The sequence below is a fragment of the Gossypium arboreum genome, chromosome 7 (genome assembly GCF_025698485.1).
Source record: "Gossypium arboreum isolate Shixiya-1 chromosome 7, ASM2569848v2, whole genome shotgun sequence".
Classification (NCBI taxonomy): Eukaryota; Viridiplantae; Streptophyta; class Magnoliopsida; order Malvales; family Malvaceae; genus Gossypium; species Gossypium arboreum.
This window is the reverse complement of record NC_069076.1, coordinates 3,072,606-3,086,043: the sequence shown is the minus strand read 5'-3', so window position 1 is coordinate 3,086,043 and position 13,438 is coordinate 3,072,606. Positions and strand designations below refer to the sequence as shown.

Genomic DNA, 13,438 nt, shown 5'->3' with positions numbered 1-13,438 from the left:
ACTCTCTCGACTCAGCCCTACTTACACCTAAACATTTCAAACTTCCCAAACAAAAAATAAAATAAAATTCTATTTACAACCACGCGTAATCCAAAACAAACAATTGAGAGCCTAAGAGACGAACGCCGTTGATACACAGAGAAAAGGAAATCCAACGGCTAAGAGTAATTTGGAAACTAATAAATAATTTGGATAGCCAAACAAAAAACGGATAAGGATTACAGTTGAGATGACCTTTGGTCAAACCAAGTAGACCGTATAAATATACGTATTTTCATTGTTTCACCTACAAAAACAACACTGAAACGCTCCACGCGCTTCGCTGCTTTCTTTCTACCATTTCTCCTCCTCCGCGGCACACAGCGGTTTCTTCTTTCTTTTTTTTTTCCACCATCGCCACTCTCTGTAAGAAAATTCCGATAATAGTAATATTCTTTTGTTTCTTCTTCATCAATATCATTTTTTAAAATAATTCCCGCCAAAACTCATCGTCCCCTTTAGCGTTATACATATATATTAGTCGTGTGTTTCTTTATCGAACAGTAAGTGTTGGGAGGAAAGTGATTTCTAAGTTTGTTACTAGGGAAAACCGGGTTAAAATTTTCTTTCCAGAAGTTTCGAAGAATTTGGTGTTTCGGTTTATTCATAACTTGACGACAGTTAGGGTTTCGGTGAACGGAATGATTTAAGCGGTGGCTTTCTGCTTCCGGTTCGAGGGGAAAAAAAAAGAGATTGTGAAGTCTTTTTTCCGTAACAATTGGAGTGAAGTGTTGTAATTATTTGGGGAACGAATTTTTTTAAATTTTAAAGTTGGAAAATTCTTGAAAGCGAAGTGGCGTTGGTTTCTGTTGACTTTTGTATTTGAAGAACTGAAAAAGTTAGGGGGTTTGGAGTGGTGGAATTGTTTAGCGTGGTTGATAAGGTAGGCGAGATGTCGTTATCTTTAAAAATGGAAATCGATACAGTGGAAGACGTTACTTGTTTGAACCCTGAGCTTTTGCAGCTTCCTGAAGTGTCCCCATTTGCACTAAAAACCACTCCTCTACTTGTCGATGACTTGTTCTCTCAATGGCTTTCACTTCCGGAGACTGGCAATCTGGTACTTTTTTTTAGTTAAACTAATGTTACTGTTTCTTTCTAATTTCTTTTAATAATTTGTATTTAGATTAGTTGGCTGCCTATTTTTACCGTCTAATATTGTTGACTATTGTAATCTGAAAGTTATTTTGTTGTAATTGAAGTTCTCACGAATTAGTAATATGAATTATGGTGTCGTCTTTGAAGCTGACTGGTGATGTAAACCTTATGTGTTATGACCAGTGTGGTTTCCATGAATGGATGGTCATGAACACCGGTTCCAGATAATATCCATATGAAAAAAAAAACTTAAGTTATGAGGAGTAGATGAGTACAATAACTGGTTATTTCAAGGGTAGTAAGTGGGTACAAACTTAGTTGCAACCTAGAACAAGCACCTCTGGCATTTTGACTTGTAGTCATAGAGTAATTTAGTTGGTAGTTTTATAGTAAATGCAAGTACTTGATTTGGATCATGTTAATGTCGTCAGTTCTCTGTAAAGGTTATGAAATTCAAGCCTATTGACATGGTATTCTATATACACAAGTATGTCTGCATTCTTTGCATAAGTTGGATGCATTTTGTGGTTGTAATCTTTATATTCAGTGCTAATTATTTTTAGAGTTTGATGCGTTAAGTTAACTTGTACTTCAGTTCTTCTCTCCCTTCATTTTGGAGGAAAGGGGGGAGAGGGGGTTGGTAATACTGCATTTATTACCTATAAATTTATGATAGAAATTTGTAAGATTTCGTTATTTCCATTATTCATTTATTTTTTATCAAATGCCTATGATAGGATTAATTTTTACTTTCCTTCTTGACTGAATCTGATTGAATAGGGGACCAAGACAAGTTTTAGGCCATTTTCCTGTTTGCTATTTTCTATTGCTAACAATTTGTATCTATCAATATTTGGATATTTTTTTCATGCAATAAGCTTTCATTTCTTGAGCACAGGTGAAATCTTTGATCAATGATGCAAAGGCAGGGACTGCAGTCAATGCCTGTGCAAACTTTTCTAATGTAAATGCTGTTGGGAGCAACTCATTGCCTTCCATGTTTTCCAGTGTCAATGCACCTCCACTTTCTCCAAGAAGCTCATCGGGTTCTCCTCGCTCATCAAAGCAGAAATCCAGCCCTTCAGCTCTTGGCTCTCCATTGAAATTATTTAGTGATCCAATGCAAGAAGTCATTCCACAGGTTTGTTTGCTCTTGGAAGTTCTCTTTGGGATATTTTTATATTTGAAGCTATTTTAGATTTGTGTTTTTTGGTTTTGCTATCTAAATTTGCTAAAAATTAATTATAAAGTTTGTTCTGATAATTGGTTGCAGTTTTATTTTCAAAATGGTCGTCCTCCTACAAAGGAATTGAAAGAACAATCTCTTTCTAAAATTAATCACCTTTTCAATAATCCTCTAAATGGATTGCTAATAGATGGTGAGATATATATTTGACGTTTGTGTGTTCATTTTATAATTGAAGTTGTTTTTTCTCCTTTGCACATTATCTTCAGTTATTAAGGTTTAAAAAAGTCCCTTCAAAATTGAATGAAGTTAATGTTTTTTCCCTTGCCATGCAGAGTTTAAAACAGTGACAAAGGAAGTTTGCAAGCTACCATCTTTTCTATCTTCCGCGCTTTTTAGAAAGATAGATGTAGACTGCGTGGGAATAGTGACCAGGTATGCACTCTATGCATCTTAATAGATGAATAGATGTTTTATGTGAAGAATAACTCTGACTGCTTAAACAATGTCTTGTGAAAAGTACTGGGTAGATGGCATTGACTGCCTTTTCATCCTATAATTGCTTCTATCATACATTATTAAGTATAACATTTCACTTCAGAGATGCTTTCGTTACGTATTGGGTGGATGGCAATATGCTGACAATGGATGTAGCCACTCAAATATTTGAAATTCTTAAGCGGCCAGGCAACAGGCACCTCACTCAGGTTTGTTTTGCACTAACCTCTATTAGGTTTTCCGCTTTTGTTTGCTTTGAAAAAATTGTCTTGATTAACACACTTTCTTCTGTTAAGTAATTTCAAAAGTCTAAACTTTCATGTATTTTATACTTATACTATCATTTGGGATTTGGGATGCAGGTTGACTTCAGACCCATTCTTCGAGAGCTTTTGGCAACCCATCCAGGATTGAAATTCTTGCAAAACACACCTGAATTTCAAGATAGATACGGTATGCATTTCATTAGTTGTGAGTTATTTTAATAATGCCTATTAAGTTGTGAATGTATTTCCTTTTCCCCTCTCTTTTCTTTTTTGAAATTATTTGTGCAAAGCTACATTATTTTTGAACATGCAATCTATACTAGCTAGTTTGAATGCAGTTTATCCCATTGATTGATTCGACCTCAAGGATGGTGATGTTGACTGGAGAGCATCATAGGCTGTTAATTTATCAAAAATTGTATGCATAATACACAACAACACAACTAATGTTCTTATAGGCTCCTTGAACCATCTTACTTTAGTGTCCCCCCCCCCCCCTTTAGAAGAAATTACAATTAAAATTTGGAAGCTTTCTGAATGCTTCAGACTGAAATTGCTAATATAGTTGAAATCTAATTCTAGGCGTTGCCCTTGTGGGGTTGACATGCCCTCTCTCAGAAGCAAATAAATACAGAGGCAGATCGTAGAGGGTGAAGGCCCCGGCGAAAACTCTGGGAAATTTCATTTCTCCCTTGAAGTTTTTAGAAAATTTTAATTAAGCCCCAAAAATTTCTTGAAAACTCATTTTACTTTTTATTTTTTTGAAGATTTTAATGAAGCTCTCGTAAAATTTTTGAAAATTCTCATTAATCTCTCAAAAAATTTAATTTGACCCCCAATTTTTAATAAAAAAATTCATTAAACTCCTAAAATTTTTGAAAATTTTACTAGGCCCCTTCAAAACTTAGTCCCAAGATCCGCTACTGAATAAATACATCCTGAATTTTGGCTGGCAGACTGAATTCGTGCAATTCTATAATTTCCTGTGGAAATCTCAGCAAAAATTAACTCTTGAACTTCATGATAAAAGTAAAGAACCATAATCCAGGGATTCTATGCGTTTTTTGTACAATTGTGTAATTAAGGGCTAAAAAAAAAAGATTTTAAAGATGGGCATTGTTCTGCTTGATTCTTAAGACAACATATCTGCTTCAGGAATTGTTACAAACTAATTTAAAATTAAGAGAGAAAAAGAGGTTGGCAAGGGGATCATTCTCTTTGCATCATCAAGCTGAAAAATGCTTCAGGAAGAGTTGATACCAAGGATCATTTCGTTCATTTATGTATATTTTTGTTTCCCCAATAACTGGACATTTAATTCTGTTCAACTGATACTGGACTATAAATTTCTATGTTAATGTTTCAGCTGAAACTGTCATATACAGAATCTTTTATCACATGAATAGATCGGGAAATGGCCGTCTTACCTGCAGGGAGCTCAAACGTGGAGAACTGATTTCTGCCATGCAACAAGCAGACGAGGAAGATGACATTAATAAAGTCCTTAGGTTAGAATCCGGGTGAATTTTATATTATTGAAAGCAGCAACATACAAATCCTTACACACCAAACAGTAATTATGTAAACTGAGACTACAATATCTCTCTCTACTTTAGTTGGTTGGTAAAAGCATGGGAAATCTTGCCCTTTTCTCTCCTGAATGGTCAATAAACAATTGAACATTGTGGATAGCTTGGTTTTATTAAATTGTTGTGTCATGCGAATTACTGATGCTGTAAATTATACAACTTCCTTTTTCTTCGTCTTTTAGGTACTTCTCCTATGAGCATTTCTATGTTATATACTGTAAGTTCTGGGAGTTGGACACAGACCATGATTTCTTCATCGACAGAGAAAACCTCATCAGATATGGCAATCATGCCCTTACCTACAGAATCATTGATAGAATTTTTTCACAAGTTGGTTTGCCCTGGTTCTTGGTTCTCTAAACTTCTGAATCAATTAAATTCTATTTTCAAGTACAATAAACTATTTACTATATATGTTGTGCTCTGGCTATAAATGGATCAATTCCATCTCAGGCTCCTCGGAAGTTTGCTGGTGATGTAGAAGGGAAGATGGGTTATGAAGACTTTGTTTACTTCATGCTCTCAGAGGAGGACAAATCATCTGAACCTAGTCTTGAATATTGGTATGTTTTTTTTGTTTTTACCTTTCATTTTCCAAAATAAATTACACCACAGAGCCTTGCTTATTTGAAGTGAGTTGGATTCTTGCCGTCCATACATTTGCAAGTCAAGGGACTCCTTGTTAATCCCTTCCCCTATTCTTAGGTCGACACTAGGAGGTTTTAAGTTATTTTTCCAGTTCTCTTGCAAATTGTCCTTTTCTTCATCATATCAAATTACCTTATTCTTTTGAAAATGCATGTGAAGCTGGAAAACTTTTGAACTTTGATTTAAGATAACAATGTGCATAGTGCAACTGAAAATTCTTTCAGTGCTTTAAGATATCTTAAGCATGGTGGTGTATGGAAAGAATGGTGTATAATACACAATATGTCGTGCTATATTTAAAAGAATAGTAGCATTATTGTCATGCAGTTTGTCTGGCATAAATGGTGCAATACCTCGTATGATACAATCCTTTCTTTTCTGCCTTATATCATCGATTGCTTTTTCTCTGAGTCACTATCCTAGCTTTCCACATCTAATTAGTTATCTTTATAGGTTCAAGTGCATAGATTTGGATGGAAACGGTGTGCTCACTCCAAATGAAATGCAATTTTTCTATGAGGAGCAGCTGCACCGAATGGAATGCTTGGCCCTAGAACCTGTGCTCTTTGAGGACATATTGTGTCAAATAATTGACATGATTGCACCCGAGGTTGACACTACTTTCTTTCTAATAACTATAATTTCGTTTTACTTGCTTGTTGAATGATTTAACTTGCTGATATTTTGCAGAGAGAAGACTGTATCACATTACAGGACTTGAAAGGGAGCAAACTTTCAGGAAATGTTTTTAACATCCTTTTTAATCTTAATAAGTTTATGGCATTCGAAACCCGTGATCCATTCCTCATTCGGCAGGTTAGTCATTGCACAATTTAGATATTGGGTGCTGAATCAGTGCTAGTTCAGTTCTCCGGGATGACAATGGCCCTTTTTGTGTGTGTGAGCAGGAACGAGAGGATCCAACTTTGACAGAGTGGGATCGCTTTGCACATAGGGAGTATATCAGGCTTTCAATGGAAGAAGATGTTGAAGATGCCTCAAATGGAAGTGCTGATGTATGGGATGAGTCCCTTGAAGCTCCATTCTAAAATCCCCGAAGCAAGTTTCGTAGGACCCTTTGTCAAACATATTTGAGATGAATGAAGAGTGGCTACATGGAGATACAGCTGATCAGATTATCAGCCAAATAGCATTTTACATGTATATGTCTACCAGCATGCTATATGCTCGCCCTTTTGCAAATTTATGCTGCGCTGACTGAAAACTGAAGTTTGACGCAATGAAAATTGTGCTGCTAGGGAAAGCCAATTGCTTCATTCAAAAAGGGAGGAGGATAATCGATGATCCCTTCCCAGCCCTGCCCTTAAATTAACCATCAGCCACCCGGGAATCAACTACATTGCTAGTACGGGTCCCCCCGATGGGCTCTTTCCTTTCCTTTCACTGCTGTTTTTTCTTTAATATGCTCTTCTGGGATTCCACAGGAGTTTCAGCATAATGTAAAAGATTATTTGGGAGGAAGAATGTCGAAGACCTATGTTCTTTTTATCATTATTATTTCTATCCTGGTAATGGTGAAGTGTATTAAATTAACAAAAACACAAAAAGTGCGAAGAACCAGGCCTTAATCTGTACTAAATTAAGGCCTGATTCTTCGCACTTTGTGTGTTTTTGTCAATTTAAGTGTTTGATATTGTTGTAAGCAATTGTTGTTGGAAGTTAAATGTTTTTCTCAGACATGATTATGGAAAATAAAATAAATTAGTAAATTTATATGATATTTAAATAATTTAATATAATGATACATAAAATATAACTTATATATTTCAAGTAATTAATATAAATTATTTATAAAATTAACAATATATAAAATATTTTAAAATTTTAACATAATAATAAGTGATATCTAAATAATTTAATATAATTATTCATAAAATATGATTTAATTTAATTTTTATATATTTTTAAAATAGTTAACATAAAATACAATATTTAAATTCGTGGATAATTAATTTTTAGCATGATATTAATATATTTTATGTTTGTTCAAAGCAGACTGATCCAAATATGAGCTTAAAATTGTCTAAACCTATCCATATTTACAAAAATTAATTCAAGTTTATTTTAAGTTCACCCATATTATTTTTAATATTTTAAAAAATTATATTATATTATTTTAATATTTAATAAAATTTATATTTTATTTATTTATTAGAAGTTTTATACTATATCTTTTAAATTTATTTTAATATTTATATTAGAGTAATATTATATATTTAATATAAATTTATTTTTTAATGTGTTTTAACTTACATAATATATAAAATAATATATATAAACTTAAAACGGACTGAGTTAGACTGAACTTAAATCTTTAATGCTCAAGTTTAAACTAATTCATATTTTAAACAAGTTTAATTTTTTTACCTAAATAAATTTTTTCAAACATAATATTTTATTAAAACTCTCTCAGGGTCTTCGGACGAGACAGGGAAGCCTACTTATGAACAGTTACCCAAAAACAAAAGTAAACATTTTCATGTGATTTTATTGGATTTAAAAAAAAAAATTGCTTTGTGAGAGAAAAATGAAAAGAAAAGAAAATCGCTATGAAACCTGTCCATTCTCTAAATAGGCCGCTGTCAAAGAAAATGAGAAATTTCCCGCTTTGTCGGATTTAGGACATTGGGAAAAGGAATTCGCAAATCTGTCCATTGACAACTATAATTTACAGCTTAAAAAAAGAACCTTTGATTTTCTTATCTTATTGCGACTAATTTATCTTCCAAATTCTTCGTTGTCTTGTTCCATTATCTGTCTTGTCTCCTATGAGGGGAAAAGGAAAGCAGTTTCGATGAAGGAAATTTCGTAGCATTTTCAACCCCTTGCCACTTGCTTGCAATTAAGTTGGCCTTTTTCTATTTGATTTCTCCACTCTGCAATGTAAGCTTTATAAGCTAATAATGATAACATGTAAAGATTCAATCTTCAGGATTCTCATTAATTCAGAAATTTTATTCTATTTTGTGTTTGTTTTTTTTTGTATTTTCCTTTATTTTTGGGTTTGGGTCTTTCATGATATTGGGGGTTAGAGAAAGTATATGGTCCAAAATGGGTGATGGGTTGTTTTGAAATTGAGCAATATTTGAAGGTCTAAATCATGAATTCCCCGCTCCCCTGGGTTTAGGGAATGAATCAATGAAACTGATATGACATTTGCATTATTTTTGTCAGCGGCAATGATTTAATGTTTTGTATATTCACAGTTTCTTTGATTTGATTGTGTTTAATGGGCAGTAAATGATTAGAGCGACTTGTTTAGATGGTTGGATTGGCGGCAATAGCAGAGTTATTTGGTGGAAATGCCGGAACAGAGGAATTGGAGGCCTTTTATCCCATAAGACCCGATTGCTTAGCTGATATTCCAAAGACCCGTTTTAGGCCTAGGGTTACCATCTTTTACTCTTCACTTCCCTTAATTTTCATTCCTGTTTATGTTTTGTATGCCTTGCTTTTTAACTACACCTTTATTCTCAGGTTGGGAAAACTCTTAGTGCAAGAAGATGGCATGCTGCATTCTCTGAAGATGGTCATCTTGATATAGAAAAAGTTCTTAGACGGATCCAACGAGGAGTATGCCTTCTTTCGAGTTCTATTTATAGTTATGTTGCTTCGAACACACATATGTATTTGTATGTGCAATTTGAACAAAAAGAACTGATACAAACTGTTGGACATTGAATAAGGAGTATGTTGTAGTATTTAAGATTTTGGGTGGTATGATCATTTGATTAGGTGAGACTTCTAAGAATCATAATTCATAAAATTAAAGTTTTTAATGAAATTTGTTCATTGCAAGATTGCCTTCGGTATTATATTCCTTTCAGTTGGAAAACCTCGGTTGGTTATGGAGAAGGAACTAAATTACTCTTACTGTCATATATTATGCCATATGTCTCAACCAAATTTAGTTGTGTCCGATGATAAAAGAATGTAATGTTAAAGATCATGATTTCTACACTCATAGTCAGCTCAAACTGCTAACTATAAGGGAACAGAAGTGCAATCTTTATTAATCTCCCCTCTCTTTCCTAATCCTATGACTTACATATTTCCACATGAATGCATATTCATGTGTTCACGGAAACGCATTTTTTGTCTCATTTCTTGATTGTTATTTAACTTGGTGTCTGCTCTGTCATTTTGGAATGGTTAACCATATGTAACAACCATGTAATAGCCAATAACTATTTGTGTTTTTTTATACTGGTGTGGTTTGCATATAATTGTTTAACGTTTATCTATTTTATTTATGTTGAAAGTTAAACAACTCGTATCAGATATTGGGAGTTTATTTTTATTAGCTTTACTTGATTTGTTACGGTAGGGTATTCACCCTTCGATCAAAGGGTTTGTCTGGGAGTTCCTTTTAGGTTGCTTTGATCCTAACAGTACCTTTGATGATCGGAATCAGCTCAGAGAGCAAAGGAGGTAACAACTTAACAGTACCTTTGATGATTGGAAATCGATTTTAGCATCTCATCAAGTATAAAGTATATTCATTTCATGTGTCCTTTCCTTTTTTCACATTTAGTTTAATTGCTCTGGAACTTTTGTGAACCATTCAGTTTTCTTCGTTCACAATGCTTAGCTTCTTTTTTTCCTCCTCTTATCATCAATGATATACTTTTCCTACGTTTGGTTGATCATTGTGACTCAACTTTTCGAGCTAACCATCCCAGGGAAAGGTATGCTATGTGGAAGACTGAATGCCAGAATATGGTGCCGGTCATTGGTAGTGGAAAGTACATTACTAGACCAATTATTACTGACGATGGCCAACCGATAGAAGGTGAAGATTGTCATGTGACAAGTGCTGTTTCAGACAAGAAAGTGGCACACTGGATGCTTTTCCTGCATCAAATTGGTATGTACGGTGTATGATTTCATGCTTAACAGATTGGATATTCCATATACTTTTTGTTGATTCTCGAGGTAGTGCTCAACATATTTTGTCCTTTTCTGAGATCAATAAGTTCAGTAGCTGTCCTTTAAGGCTTTAACTACACATGTTTCTTACTTGGTTGTAAGTTCTCCTCTTCGGAATACCATCTTCAAGCATTGTAACATAAATTTCTACCATAAAACCTTATGGATATCCTATGTTGTAAGCTGGTTTAATAGCAAGAAAAACCTGAGATTCCTTTGTAGCTTTTGATCGTCTATGCATCTATCTGAAATTATGATTGTGGCTATGTTTAAATTTCAATGGTCCTTTATGTAATTGACGTATTTGGTCTGTAGGTTTGGATGTTTTTCGAACCGATCGAGCACTTGTGTTCTACGAGGATGAAGCTAATCAAGCAAAACTTTGGGATATTCTTGCTATATATTCATGGGTAGATGATGATATTGGTTATGTTCAAGGTTAGTTGTAGCTGTTAAATTGCATTATTTATTACCAAGCCAGAGTTCTCTCGTTTCCAACATCTTTAGCTTTATTCTTTCACGAGCAGGAATGAATGACATTTGCTCTCCAATGGTAATTCTTCTTGAAAATGAAGCCGATGCATTTTGGTGTTTTGAGCATGCAATGCGCAGACTGGTAAAATGTTTATTTCTTGCAGCATCGTTGATAGAATAATTGGTTCGATGATACACCATCTCTTAGTATTTCATATCCTTGGAATTAGTTCGTAACATTCCCTAATCATTAAATCTCTTTTGCATATAAGCTCATCATTCGATGCTTGGTTTCCATATAATGTTTTATAGTTTTATAGTTGGACCTCTGATTTTGCCCTTTTCAACAGAGGGAAAACTTTAGGTGCAGTACAAGTTCAATAGGTGTGCAATCCCAACTTGGTATACTTTCACAAGTAATTAAAACTGTTGACCCTAAGCTTCATCAACACCTTGGTATGCCTTCCTTTGCCCCCATTATTTTTCTAAATTAGTTCTATTTATTGTTGTACTTAACATCAACTAAAGTCTCAAGATTTTTCATGTGACAGAGGATCTAGATGGTGGGGAGTATTTGTTTGCGTTTCGCATGCTGATGGTACTTTTCCGGAGAGAATTCTCCTTTGTCGATGCCCTGTATCTTTGGGAGGTGAGTGCAAATGAACTCAAATACTTCTAGTTTATAGTCGAAATGTGGTTTATTTTAACATCTAGAAAAGAAAAGTTGTTGTTATATACTAAGACAAAGACCGGTTCCAGGTTATGTGGGCAATGGAATACAACCCTAATATCTTCTCGTTGTACGAGCAACCCGATGCAGCTCTAGATAGCAACAGTACACAAACATTACATGCAAAGGAGCTAAAACGGTACGGTAAATTTCAAAGAAAAAATCTGCAGAATGGACACACGGATAAAAACTGTGCGCTCTCGGTTTTCCTTGTTGCAAGCGTCCTCGAGACCAAGAATAGGCAGATTCTAAAGGACGCTAAGGGTCTCGATGATGTTGTGACGGTACACTCTCTTCCCATCGTACCTATGCACGTAAATCTCGGGGAGTTTGCATAATTTTTCTGACTATAAAAAGTCTTGTTTTTGGTAGATATTGGGTGAGATTACTGGAAATTTGGATGCTAAGAAAGCATGTCAAAACGCACTGAAGATTCAGGACAAGTACCTGAAAAAGGTGAGGCTTTATTTCTATCAAAAGAACAGTTAGTTTGATGGATACACTGAATATTTATATTTTCGTTTTTTTGTTTTTGCGTGTAGGCTAAGAAATCATAGGTGGAATGTCATCAAACATCAATTTTTGTACTTCAAACATTTTTGTGTCCATTTTTTTCTTCCAATATTTTTGAACTTTTACCTTTCATATATATATGTATGTATGTATATATATAATTTAAAAATAAATGGAATATTTTTTCTTGTAATGCTTAATTTAGAGTTCTTTGTATTAATCAATTGATTTAGTGTTTTACATCTTGCCCTGTTGTGCTTGTGTATTCACTAACAAATTTTGCATATTTTTAATACATTTTATAAATTTTCATTTACAGTATAGGTACTATATTTAAGTTTCCCATTAAGTAGGTATCATGAATCAATTGAATATTAATTCAATTGAAAATTAACTAAAAAATTTATTTAAAAATAATAAATATTATTACGAGCGTATTTATCTTTTTTATATAAAATTTATAAACCCAACATAAATCAACGAATGGTGAAATTTAAACTTACATATATTAACTGCTTATTAAAATTTGAAAAAGAAAATTTTCAATATATTAAGTAATAAATATTCTACCGTTATGTGTTTGCGATGCATTAGTAAAATTAATGTTAAAACAAGTTTGATAGAGACTAGTGCAGCGGCGTAGATAGGGGAGAAATGTAAAATTATCCTGTAATCTTTTCAAAATTTTAAAACTTTAGCTCTCCAAAAATGAATGATTCATCTTTGGCCCCTTAAAGCAATTTTTTGGCTTCACCCTACGGTCCATTGCATATAGATGATAAGATTGAATACTCTTAATATAGTTCATTGTATACTAAAGTACCGGAGACATTAAATGAACTCTACCTATATAAATATAAGAAGTGATGTTGCTTCAACAAGAAGAGTTAAGGTTTCTCTTATAAATGTTTGTTATGAACAAAATAAGTACATAGTCATAATAGTGCTAAAAGTGAACCAACTTGGACAAAAATATAAATGAGTATTATGTGTGATATATTTCCACTTCTAATTGAATGCAAATTTCGTGACGGGGCTTAATTGATTTTTGATAAAATTTTAGGAGCTTCTTAAACTCTTAAAACCTACTTTATAATATTTATAAGTTGCAATATTTTATTATCTTAAAAAGTCTAGCAAATTATAATTATTGATGAATGGTTGTGTTGTAAGAACGTAATTTTTGTACTTAAAGTTGTATGTAAAAACATAACTTTACATAAAATTCTAGTGTAAAGCAACACAATCTTTTGAAAAGATGTCACGTTAAAAGATAAATCCCAATAAAATGTATCTCATGAAATTATACATTCATATAATATGTATATATACATGTATATAAAGGACTTCGTGTTAATTGTTTGACTATTCTCAGTGATTTGTCAAGAGTTCTTTTATTATCTTGTACACATTAAAGCTTTAAAGTTTTTAACACATCTCAAATTTA

At 33.4% G+C, this 13,438-nt stretch overlaps 2 protein-coding genes across 6 annotated transcripts; both read left to right on the top strand.

The window, feature by feature from the left end:
• The first annotated feature begins 212 nt into the window (after positions 1–212).
• LOC108457330 (serine/threonine protein phosphatase 2A regulatory subunit B''alpha-like) lies at positions 213–7,074 on the top strand. 3 transcript variants are annotated; one of them, XM_053030848.1, is made up of 12 exons: positions 213–1,099; positions 2,146–2,278; positions 2,411–2,516; positions 2,659–2,758; positions 2,925–3,030; positions 3,184–3,274; positions 4,454–4,595; positions 4,859–5,006; positions 5,130–5,239; positions 5,778–5,934; positions 6,015–6,140; positions 6,233–7,074. In XM_053030848.1, exons 1-12 carry the CDS (start codon positions 1,053–1,055, stop codon positions 6,371–6,373), a joined length of 1,407 nt encoding a protein of 468 aa, XP_052886808.1. In that variant the 5' UTR covers positions 213–1,052; the 3' UTR covers positions 6,374–7,074. The 3 variants fall into 3 exon arrangements, with proteins under 3 accessions (XP_052886808.1, XP_017611827.1, XP_017611838.1); XM_017756338.2 differs by having other exon boundaries at positions 2,036–2,278; XM_017756349.2 differs by lacking the exons at positions 213–1,099; positions 2,411–2,516 and having other exon boundaries at positions 2,151–2,278.
• Positions 7,075–7,803: 729 nt separating this feature from the next.
• LOC108468596 (uncharacterized) lies at positions 7,804–12,191 on the top strand. Of its 3 annotated transcripts, none has more exons than XM_017769479.2 (12): positions 7,804–8,228; positions 8,583–8,733; positions 8,823–8,918; positions 9,673–9,776; positions 10,028–10,212; positions 10,590–10,712; positions 10,802–10,890; positions 11,099–11,204; positions 11,300–11,397; positions 11,508–11,762; positions 11,851–11,934; positions 12,021–12,191. In XM_017769479.2, exons 2-12 carry the CDS (start codon positions 8,608–8,610, stop codon positions 12,033–12,035), a joined length of 1,281 nt encoding a protein of 426 aa, XP_017624968.1. In that variant the 5' UTR covers positions 7,804–8,228; positions 8,583–8,607; the 3' UTR covers positions 12,036–12,191. The 3 variants fall into 3 exon arrangements, with proteins under 3 accessions (XP_017624968.1, XP_017624978.1, XP_017624985.1); XM_017769489.2 differs by having other exon boundaries at positions 7,811–8,436; XM_017769496.2 differs by having other exon boundaries at positions 7,812–8,258.
• The last annotated feature ends 1,247 nt before the right edge of the window (positions 12,192–13,438 follow it).

Coding starts and splice junctions, on each gene's coding strand:
- LOC108468596 (XM_017769479.2), top strand. CDS start 8,608: ATGGTTGGATTGGCGGCAATAGCAGAGTTATTTGGTGGAAATGCCGGA. Junction 8,919..9,672: donor TTAGACGGATCCAACGAGGA/GTATGCCTTCTT, acceptor TTGTTACGGTAG/GGTATTCACCCTTCGATCAA. Junction 10,213..10,589: donor GCTTTTCCTGCATCAAATTG/GTATGTACGGTG, acceptor TTTGGTCTGTAG/GTTTGGATGTTTTTCGAACC.
- LOC108457330 (XM_017756338.2), top strand. CDS start 932: ATGTCGTTATCTTTAAAAATGGAAATCGATACAGTGGAAGACGTTACT. Junction 2,759..2,924: donor TGCGTGGGAATAGTGACCAG/GTATGCACTCTA, acceptor ATTTCACTTCAG/AGATGCTTTCGTTACGTATT. Junction 5,007..5,129: donor TTGATAGAATTTTTTCACAA/GTTGGTTTGCCC, acceptor ATTCCATCTCAG/GCTCCTCGGAAGTTTGCTGG.